The sequence below is a fragment of the Clarias gariepinus genome, chromosome 7 (assembly GCF_024256425.1).
Source record: "Clarias gariepinus isolate MV-2021 ecotype Netherlands chromosome 7, CGAR_prim_01v2, whole genome shotgun sequence".
Taxonomy (NCBI): Eukaryota; Metazoa; Chordata; class Actinopteri; order Siluriformes; family Clariidae; genus Clarias; species Clarias gariepinus.
Window position 1 is genome coordinate 18,231,469 of NC_071106.1, and position 16,903 is coordinate 18,248,371.

The 16,903-nt window shown below is 38.8% G+C and overlaps 1 protein-coding gene across 1 annotated transcript in view; it reads right to left on the bottom strand.

Moving 5' to 3' along the window:
- The window catches only part of si:ch211-212o1.2 (uncharacterized protein LOC492735 homolog), a 39,522-nt gene extending 22,881 nt beyond the window's left edge, over nt 1–16,641 (bottom strand). The window contains exon 1 of the mRNA XM_053501117.1: nt 16,192–16,641. Within this exon, the coding sequence (XP_053357092.1) occupies nt 16,192–16,351 (160 nt within the window). The 5' untranslated portion in view covers nt 16,352–16,641. The remainder of the gene's footprint in view (nt 1–16,191) is intronic.
- Between the last annotated feature and the right edge of the window lie 262 nt (nt 16,642–16,903).

Here is a 16,903-nt window from a genome sequence, read left to right on the forward strand (position 1 = left end):
TGCATCCACGCGCGCACAAACACATGAACGTGTGCAGCAGTGGGGCCACTGTCAGGTGATCAGCATCAGTCGTTGGATTGTCTTGCTCCCCGGCGAGGGCAGAAACTAGGCCAGGCCTCAGCAGAGCCGGCATCGCCGTCGTGGCCCTGGCCGCGGGAGCTGAGCCTCGTGCTCATTAATACACTCCTGACAACGATGTGCTCGCCAGCAAACTCCTGCGACGATCGCTCACACCCATGGCCCCCTTCGCTGCTCGCTGGCGTGGGGAATTAACCTGGGAGGGGTGAGGAGAGGCAGGGGGATGAGAAGAAGGGGAGGGGGGGTGCTAATAGGCTGGAATTAATCAACAATGCCTGATTCGACACAGAGGGGTGGCTCGAGTGCCAAACAACACCCTGTAAATGCTAATGGCGTTCCTGCTCATTCTCTCACCCACTTAACATCTGCAGCCTTCTACAACAGATTGAAACATGGAAGCAAGCTTTCCATCAACCGTACATACTTTAAATTAATAAATAAAAAATAACTCCCCCGTGTCTGTTCTGTTAAAGGAGCCAACATCTTGCATATAGTGAGACTATTCCAGCTGTGTCCATGGTGTATTGCATCATCACTGGACCTAAATCTAAGGATTAGGGCTCCCAAGTGGTGCAAAAGTAAAGCATTCACCATATTATTAAGCCAATGCTATTTAAAAAGCTTTCCAGAGCCAAGTTTGTAGTGACGGTTACATTAACCCCTTTAAGAATGCATCATGCAACTAAGCTTACTAAGCATACAGAACCAGTGAAAACAGCCAGCACATCAACAACAGTGACCAGTTACTACGGCTGTACACAGACGTTTGCAGTCTAAAATGTTAAGATAGCATGAGAGATAGCATAGAGATAGGTCTCTAGCTGTTCTTGGCTATTGAAAATGTGAGATTCTGTTGATTAATTCGCTTTTAAACATGTTATGCACTTCTATAAATACTTTACAGATGTTGCCCTTCCTGTGCATGTTCACACCCTCATAGAGCACTTCCTGAAAAAATAACATCACCTCACTAAGCGATATACAGAGCGTCATGTAGATTTGGGAGTTATGAACCTGAAAAGTATTATATCTCATTATTTTTAGGTTAAATGGTGACACACAATAGATATCACACTAATTTCTATGAAGTGTTCAGATGGAAATCAATGCCACATGTAAAAGATCATAAGCATGTTCATCATTAAAACAGACTGTAAGTGAAAAAAAAACAAAAAACAAATGCTAAGTCAGGGTTTCCTGTTTGAAACACGAAAATGAACAAATCAGTAAAAAAACAAGAAAGAAAGAAAAATAGGTCTATCTAAAAGAATGCGGCTTCAGTTGTTCTCAACAATAAATAATAGTATAATAAATAATAGTGTAAACAGAACTAAAGCAATAAAAGGTCTACTTGCTGTGATGAAGTAGGTAAGTTTTCTACTGTAGAGCTTCCATAGCTGTTATAGAGAAATAAGGTAGTGAGGGAGAGCAGGGGTGAAGTGCAACATTAAGCTATAGTGATATAAACAGTATTGCTTCATTCTATATCTTGTTCCAAAATACAAGAATATAGAGTATATATAAAGGTTTGGGGCAAAAGGTGGTGCAGGGGGTCGGGCCAGTTGAGTGGTTGGACTACTGATCGGAAGGTCACCTGTTCAGACTCCGGCACCACCAACCATCACCGGTGAGGCACTGAGTAAAGCCTCAAACTGCCCAGATGTATAAAGAGAGAAATGTAAGTCAGTATCAGGCCTCTTCTGGTTTTGTTTACTTTTTATACATACACTACCGTTTAAAAGTTTGGGGTCACTTTCTAACTCCATTATGGTTCCTGATTTTCATTTCTTTCTACAATGTAAAGGAATGCTGAAGGCATCCAAAAAATGCATTAATCTCCTTTGAACAGTTAATGGTGAGATGTGTCTGCTACTAATGCTCTTATGAGGTGCTGTTAATTGGTCATTTTTAAGGCTGATAACTCTAAATGAACTTCTGGTCTGCGGCAGAGGTAGGTTTTGGTCTCGCCCTCCTGGGATGGCCTCATGAGAGCCAGTTTCATTATGGTGCTTGATGGATTTTGCAAATGCACTTGACAATACTGTTCTTGCAAGAACTATTACAGAAAGGCTAACCTCTGTGTCTTAAAATAACAACTAACTGTTGTTTTTGTTGTTGTTACGTAATTACCTAATTCGATATGTGCTATTTTATAGTTTTGAAATCTCCAGTATTGTTGTAGAATGTAGAAAATACATCACTAAACAAAAACGAAGAAATTTGCAAGTGATCCCAAACTTTTGAACGGTAGTGTATGAGTCATGTGTAAATGATTCAGATCAAACTAATTTTATTACAGTACACAAAGATAACTTAAGTAAATACAAAATGCTTTTTTAAAAAAAAATGATTTCAGACATTGGGGGGGCCGTCGAAACCCATCTAGCATAACGAGTAAAAGTAAAGCCAAATATTCTCTGTAATGATTAGACAAAGGTTTTGAAAGGTGCGTGTCCCATTACATCCACAGCTTTTAAAAAAATAAGAACAACAGACCAACAGTCAAACATGTTGGTGGCACGTGTGATGGTCTGGATGACTTGGAACCATGAATTCTGTACTCTATCAGAAAATCCTGAAGCAGAATGTCCAACTACTGTATCAGTTCATGTGATGTGGCCGGGTTGAAACAATTCTGGAAAGAAGATGAAAGACTCACTGCCAGTTATTTCAAACGTATGATTGCAGTTCAGGGTGGCACAACCAGTTATTAGGTTTGGGAGCAATTTCTTTTTCACATAGCGCCAAGCAGGTTTGGACAGCTTTCCCTAATTAATGAAACCATCATTTAAAAACTGCATTTTGTATTTACTCAGGTAATCTTGGTGTAATATAAAATTTGTTTAATGATCTGAATCATTTACGTGTGACAAATATGCACAACACTGCAAACCTAAAAAGCCAATACCACTCAGTCCTAGCATCATATCAATGCTAACCTTAGCAATAAATTGGAGCTGCATGTGCTCAATGTGGATCTGTTCATATTCAAATTTAAAAAAAGAAGAAACCTTATTTTTATTTGTTTCTTTTAATTCAGGGCCATAATGTAAGATTTTAGTTTGCTGTGATATATTTAGGGCTTGTAGCTTTTGATCTCAACCCATATTTGTTATCTTTGCCTGAGTAGATAAATCTTGGTGTCCCAATACCATCCTATTGTCCACCTCCACCATCCGTGCGAATTGTCCTGCAGGTAAAGGCTCCATTAAGAACTGTTTGCTAGTGAAACTTCCCTTGTTTTTGCACCTGTAGTCGATTTTAAATAAAAAAAAAAAACTGCAGCAAACTGGACAAAAGAATGAAACAATATTTGAGCATGTGAAGCGCCGTCCTGCTTTGGGCGTATGCAGCCGGTTACTCAGCTGTCACGCCAGAAGTCAGCGAGTGTGAACAGGGAGGTGTTCTTAGAACAGCATCGAGATGTGTGTCTGGCACGGTCCCTGTCCCAAGCCAACAAAGGACGCCTTTCTCCTGATGGAGTGCCGGTGGCCCGCGTCCTCGGCACAGCCGTGCCTCTGAAAGAGCAGCTCCTACCTCCTCGGGAGCGGTAGAACAATAGGCGCCTCAAAGGCCCAGAATAGAAGCCTTCAAGCCTGCCAACATGCCATAAATGAGCCGTTCTCTCATCACTTCACCTCACTGGAACTGGAAGGACATCTACATGTGAGTAAACTGAAATGCTGTGGATTGGGGCGCAGAAAACCTGAAACGTTTGTGAAAAAGACAGACACGTGCATTTCCTCTGGCCAGATCTCATTAGGCCCGTCTTCAAATGGGACTTGGGTGGGGATGTAGTGAAAGTGGGTCAAAAGAGATGCTAAAGACAGAGAAAGAGAGAGAGATTCACAAAGAAAGATAGAGAGAATGAGAGAGTGTCACAAAGAAAGGGAGGGAGGCAAGAATTCCCCAGATTAGCACAAATGGATCAGTCACATGCCCTGATGCTTTCATCTGGTCTCAGTGGACAGCTCAACCTGGGACGTACGCACAGGCACGGTTTGTGTCTGCTGTATAAATTTTGAATGTTACCTGAGCTTGAAACAAAAGCCAGCCTCGACTGTGTAGAAAGACAGAGAAATTGCAGGATTTGTCATAGTGTACACTGTGCAGAAGACTACCTCATTGTACAACTGTCAGCTTACTACAGACCAACACAGTCTAAGAGAAACATAGTTGCTGTTGCAGTTAAGCATACTGTGTCACACACACCATAAACTCAGGCAAACACCCGAACAACAAATATTTACTTAATTATTTTCACTAAACACTTTATCATGATAAGGGCCAAGAAACCTAGAGCCTGGTTGCAGTGCAGGAGAATTCACCCAAGCACTTTGAAAAAACAGCCAAGGCTAGGGCTGTAGCTGTCGAATATTTTACTAATCAAGTATTCTACCAAAAATTTAATCGATTAATTGAGTATTTGAATAAAATGTAATTTTGCTTAATTAAACAGTAATGTAAAATATATAAGAGAAACAAAGGTTAATTGCTTTTCTTTTTAGAAAAATCTACTTTTATTCTTTAAAAGCATACAGCATTTAATCAAAAATAAACATTGTCATTTTTTACAATACAAGGAAAAGCTTAAAGTTGACTGAGATGTATTAAGTGCATTACATTCTTATTTTAAAGCCTTTTCTCAGATAACTAAAATAAAATAAACTAAAAAAAAAAGGTATTCCAAATGACTAAATGTCACACATTAAAATAAATAATTATACAAAACACTAAGTTGTGCAAGTTACCTTTTAGGACTAAAAGTTTCTAAATTTACAGCTTATGCATTGCATAAGCCTGTAATGACAATTTCTGTCGTTTTCTCTTGCTGGTTTCTACTTATCTTGGTTCGCTGATCATTTTACCGCTCCCTTCCATTTTGCTTCCCTCAAATCAATACACAGCTAACTGTTTGCGTCTCCTTCCACTTTGTGGGTGACCTCAGCGTTCTTTTTCGTCGGTGTTTACTGGCTTGCATCTGGAAGCGCGCTGTGTCACGCCAAACAAATAATTGCGCAAAAACATAATGCAAGCTTTAAAAATTAATTAAAAGAAATTTCGTGGCAGAAAATTTTGCCTTGATCATTTTTTGTTATCGAATTACTTGAGGAATCGTTTCAGCCCTAGTCAAGGCTAATAAATGTTAGTGTCAATTTCATAAAACACTTTAGTGTGTAGTACATTACATTGACTATAAGTTAACCGAGGTAGTTTAGGATCAAATAATTAAATCAACTGATCTAAATGTGATCGTTTGAATATTTTTTTCAATTTGTTTGCCAAAAAGAATTGTTCAATTTGTTTCCCAAAAGTGTTTGACTGATGGAAGTATGGAACTTATAGTTGATAACCTAGTAATCAAGGCTATATCCAGTGACAGAACCTTCAAAGCACTTTGATACTGTAAGTCGCCCTGAATTTACATTTATATTTAGGCATGCCAAATGCCTAAATATAAATGTAAAAGTTAAATCTCAGTTGACACCTGGATAATTGCTTATTTACTCAATTTTTAAACCCGGCCCATAATTTTGCAGTAGCACGATGCATAAACTTGTGCACTTACAGATCAAGAGCTTCAGTTAATGTTCACATCAAACATCAGAGCATGGTTATCGTTCCAGATGGCCTCATTTGAGTATTTCAGATACGGCTGAACATCTGGGATTTATAAACAGCAGTCTGTAGAATGAGAAACTGCAGAAAGGAAAAGGTGCATAGGTGCTGCTGTTAAAGTAGACGATAGTTGAAACTGTAGTTACAAATAGTTCAAAACCACTGACCAAGAATAATTTAAAAAAATGGCATGAGCACACCTTGAACAAAGCTGCGCCGACATGGTTGCCCGTTTACGTGGTCAGCTAAGATCTAATAAAAGCCCCAAATCATGTGTGATTTGACCCAATAATGGTTAGCTTCTCAAAGCTTAAACTGAATATATTTCATATAATAATAATAATAATAATAATAATAATAATAATAGTTGGTAAAAAATAACTGAAAGTTCCATTGTTTTTTTTTTGCTGAAGTGACCCTAATGAAGGACACAAGCTACTGGTGCGAAAGTAACTGGTGCACCTAAGACACTCCCGCTTAGTGGCACACATCTTTTAGTCATACATGCATTCCTTTGTTGCTCTGCCTCCAGGTTGTTTTCCTTTCTTTTAGATCATCAGACTTAAGTTTTTATTGGAGATGATGTGATGCAAGTGTGTGATTAAAAATGAACAGTGAAGTGGATTTTTAAATATTAAAAAAAAAAAAAAAAAAAAAAAAAAAGAATCACAGTGGGGCCACTTGACTGGGAACTTGGTACTAAATACAGAGCTGATTGAAGAACGCACAGGGAGTAAAAAGCTCAGAAATGGAATTTCAGATAATAGTAATTATACAGGTTTCCTACAGTCGCCATCTCATCTGTCACCTGAAGTTCCTGGAAAAGCTAATACAGCTCTCAATCAAATATTAATAACAGGCTGTGTGGTTTCAGGCCTTGTGTTTAGCTGTCTTCGCTTGTCTGTGTGTGTGTGCGCGCACTTGTGCATTTTAAATCTTTTTTATTAACACCAACTCAAAATCTCTCTATAGTGTGTGCATACTAATATCCTGACTGATGTGTTTGCAACTTTAAGTCAGTGTTTGAGTAATGATGTGTATGGGTTTGAGATCTTAATGCACTTGGTTTCCCTGGTGTGTGGCCTTTGTTTTCAAAGTGTGATTTTAAATGGTTTTACATGTATTTTACCTCCTTATGAATATATATTTTTTTATTCTTATTAATTTTATTTGTATAGACATTAAATAAACATTTTGTTCTACAGTATAACATCAATGTTTGCTCACAGGTTGTTTCACAGTCATCACCAAAAGTATTGAAGCAGCAGATGCCAATTCTTGTTCTTGCTATAAACCTATCTGAGATAATAGAGAAGTTCAGCTTTAATTTTTATATCTAGATGTGTTAAATCATATTTTTCAGGTAATCAAAAATATTGGAACACATTTAGACCTTTTTATGCAAGGAATGACCCTCAGGCGTTTCCTGTTGCCCAGAGTGCCCTGTTCAAATAATTGTTTAAAAGAGGTAACAGCTCTGAATATCTACTCTGGGTTGGTGTCATTAGTTTTACCTGTGAACCTGCATTTGTTGTTACCATACATAAAGACCACAGAGACGCGAGAAAAGCAGACCATTCTGACGGTTCAGATACAAAAGGAAACCACCAGTGTGTTAACAACAAGCAATGATCCAAATCACAGTTTCACAAGAACACAAAAGATTTTATCGATGGATGAAGTCAATCACCATCTAACCATTCACACCCCCCCCCCCCCCCCCAAAAAAAAAAAAAAACGGCTAAAAGAAGCAGTAATACAACAGGGTGTCAACAGTTTGATAATGTCTGTGGATCCCTATCCATTGGAAGCAAGGCAAATAAAGAACAGCTATGAAAATAAGATATACTATAGGAAAGAACCAAGCTAGCTGAGGCAGTGTGAAGCTCTGGGCAATGTTTCGGAAACCTTGGGTCCTGGCTTTCATAAGGACGTTACTTTGACAAGTAGCACCTACTGTACCTAAACATTGGCCTCTTTCATAATCTCCCCGAACACACTAAAATTTTGTTCAGGAACGGCTTGAGAAACATGACAAAGTTTTCAAATTGCTGACTTTGGCCTTTAAATTCCCCAGATCTCAATCTGAAAGACCAACTGTGGGATGTACAGGACACACAAGTCTGATTTATAGAGATCCCACCTTACAGGATTTAAAGGTCCTCCTGATTGATGCTAGATACCACAGTGCTGAAATCCACACCTTGATGGGTGAGAGCATATCACTAAATGAAATATGATTTTTTAATTAATTTTCTCGTTCATCCAAATGTCTTCAGTGTACGGCAAAAACAAAATAATAACCTTGCCTTTCCAACACTTTCAAAGGGGACAGTACCTCTTGATACAGATGCAAAAATTTGGTCTAGTGGCCAAGGTTGCTCAAGTCACTTAGTCATATCAAATGCACAGGAGGTGTGCTAAACACCTTGCTGTGTCATGAACCCATGACCTACTGACATTGAGGTCGGGAAGCTAAAGGCAGCCAATGTGCTGCACAGGTCTGGAGGAAAGGAGGAGGGTTAAATTATTCATCAGCTCAGACAGCCTTGGCTAAGTGTACATCAAACATGCAGAACAGAAAGGGCAAGGGATGCAAACGGTCTCCTGTGCTGACGAGGGAGGGGGGTAAGGGGGGCAGAGTTGAGCTCCTGCTGAATAAAAATGTGTCTGAGCTGGTAAACAAGCTTGACAGGATAGAGCAAACCTGATTTAGCAAACCAGGTTTATACCTGGCTATAATTAAAATGGGCATCACATGACCTTTAAAGCCACTTTCATGTGAAACACTAGCTAACTGATCACTCTCAGAGTTTCATGAAATAAAAAGGATTTGGACAGCTGTAAATATGAACAGGGTTTCTTGTACTGCTTCTTTAGGCTTTTTTTCATGCCTAAAAATTTACTTTCCTGGTAATCTAAATTCCTGGAAGAAAATAATCCACACCTGTAGTGTGCAGCAATACTTCCCCACTCATTATGAGACTGGCTTTAGATAACAGGCCTGGTGTCATGTTCTGTAGCTTCGCGCTCTATCTGTCTCCTGAGCTACAACGCACCACTCCCACACCAAACGGAACTTCACCACAGAACCACCTGGGACAGGAGCAGAAATATATTCTTTTTTTTAAACAGGGAAGCACTTAGACAAAGGTGTGGCGTCAAAGGGGTACTTATCTGTGGAGGAAAACACAGTTTTCACATGCAGTACCCAGGATACTATTATTGCAGTGGTCACAGTCAAGATCCAAACCCATTTTAGCGGCTCAAAGGTGTACTCAGGGAAAAACAGTATTGTGGGAGATCTGAAAATCATTGGAAAAAAAGTAGAATGTGGATCAGGGAGTCAAGATTTTTTTAACAGGAGCCTGTTGTGATCATTCATATGCATTTACTGTATGTTTTTCTTTAGCCACAGCTTCACTATAGTGATAGAGACATTGAGTCAGAAGGGAGTTCTAACAGGTTGTCATAGATTTGATTCACTAATAAACTACATCACTCAACCAGAAATAGTCTTATGACTATGAGTAGACCTTAAACTACTCATGAAACTGTTTTGGCTATTCTGTCATGGCAGTCACATGTTTGGACCTTTGTAAGCAAGGACTGTCATACAGCAGTAGCATACAGACTATCTGACTTATCTTATTTGACACTGGACTTTAATTTAATTATATTTTATTTGCATAGTGCTTTTAACAATTTACATTGTCGCAAAGCAGCTTTACACAATAAAAATAATTATTTAAGTTTGTACGAAATGTGAATGTGTATGAATCAAAATGATAAGACTGTCCCTGATGAGCAAGCCGAGGACGACGGCGACAAGGAAAAACTCCCCGAGATGGTAATAGGAAGAAACCTTGAGAGAAACCAGACTCAACAAGGAACCCATCCTCATTTGGGTAAAATAGATAGCAGGGATTGATCTGAATCATACTGTGCGAGACTGTAAGTTTAGTATAACATGAGATGTGTTTTAGTTAATATGGAGTCCAGTTCGTTATTGGAGGCACAGGTAGACTGTTGGAAACTTAAGTCCTGAACTCTCAAGCAACTGCAGTCACGAGTCCTCATAGAACAGCTGTCTGCATCAGCCAAGGACAGGACCGTGTTCATGGTAAAGTGGAACCGTCCCCAGTCACCACACGCATCCCAGGCAGACCACACGGGGCATCCATGCGACGAGATCTCCAGCCAGAAGCAGGACAACTTTACTGTTAATCAAGCGCAATTTCAACTGTTCATTCCAAAAAAAAAAAAAAACACATCTCAGGAGGCAGTGTTTTGGTCTGGGTTTGCATCAGGTGGTCAGGTCTAGGCTCAGCAGCGTCATGTGTAAAAACTTACAAAGTCAGCTGACAAGCAGAATGTACTGAATGACCAGGTTATCACATCAATTAATTTGTGGAGAACAACACATTGAGTTGGCCTTTTTTCAATCTGCTTTCACCTCCACCATCTTTTTTTTCTCCAGAGCAATTTACTTTCGTTCAACGGCATGAACTGTCATATGTTCACAAGCAAATAACATGCACGGACAATTTTTGTGCACAGAACGGTAGGGCTATTCTCAGTGTGTTGGGGGGATTAGGTGAATCAAGGTTTTGCACACAATTAATAATGTTTATATTCATTTTAAATAATAAAAAACAAACATAATATGAGAAGGTCAATGCTGGTAATATGGCAAACCACCATAAACAAATCAGTGTATGGGAAACAGTGGATTGTGCAACTAGAACAGTTTACAATAAACGTTGACTCTCCAGAGGAAAAATGTGTGTCCGGTTATCATCATTTATTAATGATTCAATTATTATTGATTGTGAACGTGATTGACTACAGGTAAAGAGCAATGTCTGAAATTTGCAACCCAATACATCTATTACAGTACCCTATCCTAATATATTACTACTATATATATACTATATATTATATTCAGGAGAGTACAAAGGTTTTCCAATAACCAACCAATGTTTCCAAACCTGCTGAAATCCTGTCTGAAACCAAGTTGAAGTGCAGACTATATTTAGACTACTTCACATCCAATTTATGACCAGAGCTAAAAGTGACAGTTAGCTCAGGGTCACTTAGCATAACCTGGGACTATTTAAAACATGACTTGTTTAGTGAATGACTGATTATTGTACTAAGAAACACATTCACAATATCCCATAGCTTTTAAATAACTTCCCTCACTTAATCAAACATGGGAGGGTAAAAAAGAAGCTGTTTCTCTGATTGAAGTGATAAAGGGTTGTAAATTATCCCTCGTGTGCGCGATATTAGCTTTCGACTGTCTTATCTCGAAGATAGTGACCATAAACAAACACTGTGCTGTTTAAACACCTGATAAGCAGCAGCTCCACGTGCATTAGTTAATCAGTGTCTGATACAGCTACTTGTTGAAATAAGGGCAGAAGTAAACTGAAAAATGAACTTAACTAACCATTTATGCAGGAATGTTCTCTGAAACATAAATTCTGACTGATCCCTTCATCTCCCACAGACTCTCTTGACCAATCCCAAGTCCATATCCTATTAGTCAGTTCTGTTTAGCTCTTTGACTTTCACAACAGCACAAGATCTTTCTTTCCCTAATAATAAATCGAACAAACTAAGTAACAAACTAAGCAGTATGAGCAACCTGCTGCTGGATTGTCTCAAGAAACATTGCATCCCAGGCAACATTTTTTGGTTGAATGCATAAAGAATGGTCTTGATGCACATGTCTCTGGTCAGCACATAGATGTCGAGCTAACATTAACCTTTTTTTCCCCGTCAGCGTGTCACTTACGGATACAATGACATCCACAAGTACACAGACCTTAGGAGCCCAGGTGCGCAACACCAAGTCCTCAGCAAGTAGCAGATACTCTTCAGATGCTCGTTTACTTCATATCTAATCCATAAAGTGGGTTAAAGAAGAGCAAATCACAGTCAGCGGTGCATGAGATGCAGACATATGGCGGGAAGTGGCGTCCAGCTGTTCCACTTTCCTGGGGTAGCAGTTATGATGCAGAGACACCATAGAACAAACCAAGTCTCATCAATCCCATTCCACCCCTGAGCCTCCTACTCTGGGTAACACACACCCACTGCTGATAGAAGATCCAGAAGTCTAGGCTGCTCTCGTCCTCTAATAAGAGGGTCTTGATAAGGCCCAGAACTCTGTGATCAGAACCAAGCTGTCCATGTTTAATACTTTAATACCAGTGTAACACAATACCTGGATGCTTTAACATGTGAAGGTTGCTTTTAAATGTAAAAAATCAGTCCGAACAACGTTTATATTGTCTGAATTCATTTTTATCTTTAATAGTGTCTAAGACTTATTCTTTAATGAAATTCTGAGTTGATTTTTTGAACTACATTTTGGTCTATTATGATTTCAGTTAATAGTTGCCTACATTACACACAATGCTATTTGACTTTGATATCCAAAGCTTCGAATTTGCCTGTGTTTGCTTGTCATAGTAAGATTGATGGAATTCTACTATGGTGACTTTCAACCAGTCATGTAACATTTTGAACTGAAATAACATTACGGAAACAAGGGCAGACAACAGCAAACAGTGTTAACAACAAGGCATAATAACTCTAATAAACATAACATGTTCAATGCTACAGATGTAACCATGTTTTATGACTGTATATGCTCAATAATTTATTGTCTACAGATAAACATCAGATTAAATCTGATGTTTATCTGTAGACAATGAAGGACCTGGTAGTTTAAAATACTATCCCAAATAAATGTGATGAACTTTCAAGTTGAGGTGGTGTTTTCACTGGTTTTTACTGTTTGAAAGTGGAAATATCAGGATGCAAGATGCAAGACAGTCAAAATGTGTCTCTGCTACAACTGTGTCGTAGAGGTGAACTGCATTCTGGAACATCCTGAGTCCAACATTGAAGGTCTTCTCCATTTCTGCTTTGGATAGCTCATAAATATGAAAAAGAATTAATTGCTCTTTTGACGTTTAGTCAAAAGACTTATATTTGGTTTAGAATGTTCTATCCTAACAAACCCGATTACAACAGCACAGCAATGTTCTGCTAAGGAAAATATAGCAGCAAATAACAGGTGCTAAAAGCGTTATGCAGATTTTATTATAAATACTAGGGACAGGAATGACTAGTGACCAACCAATATTATTACGATACCCAGGTGTTGATTGATTAATATTGCGATTCTCTAAGTATCACAAATTTATAAATAATTAAATTTTTAACAAATTTTGTTACAACTTGTGATCTTGAACTTTTAAAAATAAGTTGTTATAACGTAATAGTTTTATACCGTAGTGTTTTAAACAGCTTCACAACTGAACTAAATATGAGTAATTAAATGTATCCCATTCCTTATGGCATTAGTTTCTCACTTAAAAACCAAGGGCAGCACAAAAAAAAAAATAATAATTAAAATATAAGGGGTTTAGCATTTAACTGAAAATTAAAGTAAAGAAAAAGCTAAATTTTCACTCAGCAGCATGTATCTCGGTCATCCACTATTATTATTATTTCTAAATAATAATAATTCTAGCAAATAATAAAAATCCTAGCAAATAATTCCCTTCTACCACACAGGATGCTAGTGTGTGAATAGTTTAGAGTGTTCCATCTGTAGGAAACTGCAACATTTTACCACATCAAAGGGCTCTAAAGTCTTGAGCACGTGTTGAGCAATTGTGAAAATGCAGGCGCGCACAGCTTCTAACGATATTCATTAGCGAATGAGGTATTTTGAGACTAATGTAAGTGTGTAACGAGTGGGTATAGAAATAATTCTCTCGCAGAGTGAACAGGGCCAATCGAACTTTTGAAAATGTAACACCATAAAAATGCATTTGCTGCACCATTCAGAAACTTCTGCACTCAGCACAGAATCTGTTATGTCCAAGGCTGATTGTACATAGATTGTACAAAGGCCAATTTCGGTCAATGGCTGATTACTTCGGTTCATCTCTATTAGAAATACTGTATAATAAACCATTATTATAATAAAATCACATAATATTCAATAGAATAAATCGATTCTGGAGCCGGTGTAGTGATACAGAAATCAGGACGCAAAATAATTGCAATTCATAACTAATCAAAATTCTTCATATCTTCATAATTTTATTCGCAAAGCAGTTTTACAGAAAAAAAAAAGTAAATTAGTTTAAAAAGTGTGAGGAAACGTATATAAATCAAAATGATCAGAGTGTCCCTAATGAGCAAAAAAACCCATGCGTTGACCATAGGGGGAAACTAAAGGGAATTGTGTTTTTCCATAAAGAACTGAACACTTCCCCATCCTCTCCCACCGTTTCCCTAAAAAGAAAAGCGCAACATTCAATATAAAGGTGCTTTCACACTGTGGTCGTGGGGTAAAAAAATCCCAGTGCACTTGCCTACCGTGAACAATTAGGATTGTGCTTGGGCATGGCTCGAATCAAATATGAAAGCCGACACTTCCTGAACACGGAAGAGAACCTCTGATTAGAACGTGATGCCACAACGTGTCGTGTCTGTCTCCTCCGATATATCTCACCTTGCGGCTCTCTCGTCCCCTGAACTGGACAGCAATAACTGATAAAACAGGATGGCAGGCAAAGGGGATCCCGCTTAACACTTTTTTGTAATATCAATCATATTAAACATATCCTAAACACTGACTTCCTTGTTCTTTCCTTCTCTGAATTTTTGCCAAACCAACTAGATGTACACTGCCACCTACAGTATCAGAAAGTGAAATACACAAGTGTACTCAGGTGCTGGACAATATTACTAATGTGAAAGCTGGCCAGTTGGGGAGAGATCAATCTTACCTGGCCAGGCCTAGTGTGAAAGCAGCCTTAATGAACCCTTTTAACACTACAACTTGAAGAAATGACAAAAGGACAGCATGTTTAAATGTGCATAGCACGTTAATAGCACAGTGCATCACTTCTATAAATAACCATCTCAAACAGTGGGGGAGGGGGTATTCCGTTCATCCAAAATTTCCATCCCCAGTGCTCTCATCAACAGAGACATGCATTACCACATTAACTTATTAACCCTGCAAAACAGCCCTCCACTAGCCCACCCCACACTTCCCCAAATAATTAACAGGGCCTGCCAGTGGCAGCACATGCCTGATGTACTGCTTGCACTGCCTGGAGATGAACAGTCTCAAAATGGCATGATCATTATCACTCCTAATAGCATTCCAAATTGAACAGATCTATTCTCTCTCTTTTTTTTACCTTGTGCTTAAAGCAATCACCCGCTCAGGCCACAACAGGAAGACTTCCTGGACAGGCAATAGCAGCTGATTGTGAAACAATGTGAAAGCACATTCTTTGATAAAGTCAATTCTGTACATATTTCTTCAACCACTAATCCTCTGACACCATGGCACAAAAGCTGAGCTTTTAATTAAAAGCCTGAAGTAGATTTGGATTAAAATATTTTGCTTATTTTTCTGGACATGAAACTGAGTTAACAACATGGAGAATGTTCTGAAAAAAAAAAAGAGGGCAACAAGTTGCTGAGTGACACATATTATTTCTGAGAACAATAAACCTGACAAGGCATATACTGCATAACAACATAAGAAGTGCAAATATTACGGAATTCAATTAAATTAAATTCAGTTTTACTTACATAATGCATTTTGCTCATTTTTGCAATGAAGCTTTAAAAAAAAATCATAAAATGCTGAAAATGAGTTTAAAAAGTTTGAGGAAATATGTATAAATCAGAAATGATCAGATCCGGATGAGCAAGGCAAGGGTGACAAGGAAAAAACCCTGAGATGAAAAGATGAAGAAGCCAGACTCAACAGGGAAACCATCCTCATTTGGGTGATATCAGATAGCAGGGCTTGATCCGAAGCCATACTGTGTGTTAGTAGGAGTCCATTTTCATTATTGGAGGCTCACGTACAAAACTGTTTATGGGAATTCCAGTCCTGAACTATTGAGCAGCTACAAGCCATCAGAGAAACTGTATACGAAATCATGTGAAAGGTGGGCAAACTTAAGCTGCACTTCTTTCATAAACCTGCTAATTTAATGGCATAACCTGGACGCATAACCTGCGAACTAAAAATATGGTACTTGTTTGTCTGTTGTTAAAAGTTAGTAAAGTATTACAGTGTATTATTAAATATAAAAATAATAATGATTTATAATTTATAATATAAAATATTTATAATAAATTTATCCCAATATGCAGTGTGATTTCCTTTGAGCTTTAGAGTTCCTACAGGGAGCTTTTCCCCACCTGTCACATCTGGCTTGCTCACTAAGGATCTAAATATAAATCTGATCAAACTAAAACTTCTGCTGTGTGCTCTCTCTACAGTGGAGGAGGAGAACACACCTCGCTCTGCTCACAACATTGGCCTTATCATGGCTAACATTTGGGATTTAGCACCAGACTGAAGGGAGGGGGGATATCTCCTGCTTCTTATACCAGGTGTGTGTGTGTGTGTGTGTGTCTTCATGGTCTTACCGGGGGAGTAGAGCTGGGCGAGCTGGCGGGCCCCGGCGTGCTGCGGTCCCCAGCGGGGTGCGCTACTGCGGGCGGCCGCGCCGTGCTCGTTCCCGTTCGGGTCCTCTTCCGCCATAGAGCGGTGTCGGATCTCCGTCTCAGACAGTAACGCTGCCGCCATTCTCTCCCTCGTAACGGAGCTCGTCTCAAATACAATGCATAAATGACTGTCTTTAAACTCTCAGTGCAAAATAACGCTGATGTACTGAACACTGACACACCTACGGGTTGGAGGCTAACCGACAGCGGCTAGTTCTAACTGAGCGACACACACACACACACACCCGGAACTAAAAGAGCTACGCACCAATTGGTCCGTCGCAGAAACCAACTCGCGTATGTGCATTTCATCACGTATCTCGTTCACTCTCGGGGAACGTCTAAAGCCTGAAGTGTGCGCTAGTAATATTACACTGTGTGCAGTAAATGATTTGTACGTTTAAAGGATAAAAAGTTTTCCTCCTCTTGAGCCTATGGTGGATGTCATGTTTAGAGAGTGTTATAAAATATACGTTTTTTAAAAGAACGAGGAAAACGGCGAGTGTTGATTATATTAAGACAAATAAGATTATACGGTATAGTAGTTTTCTTTTTAATCAAGAACTTAAAATCGCTTAAAATGATCCATATCTATTGCCTTTGATTACACGTTTGACGTTTTCATTTTGGTGTG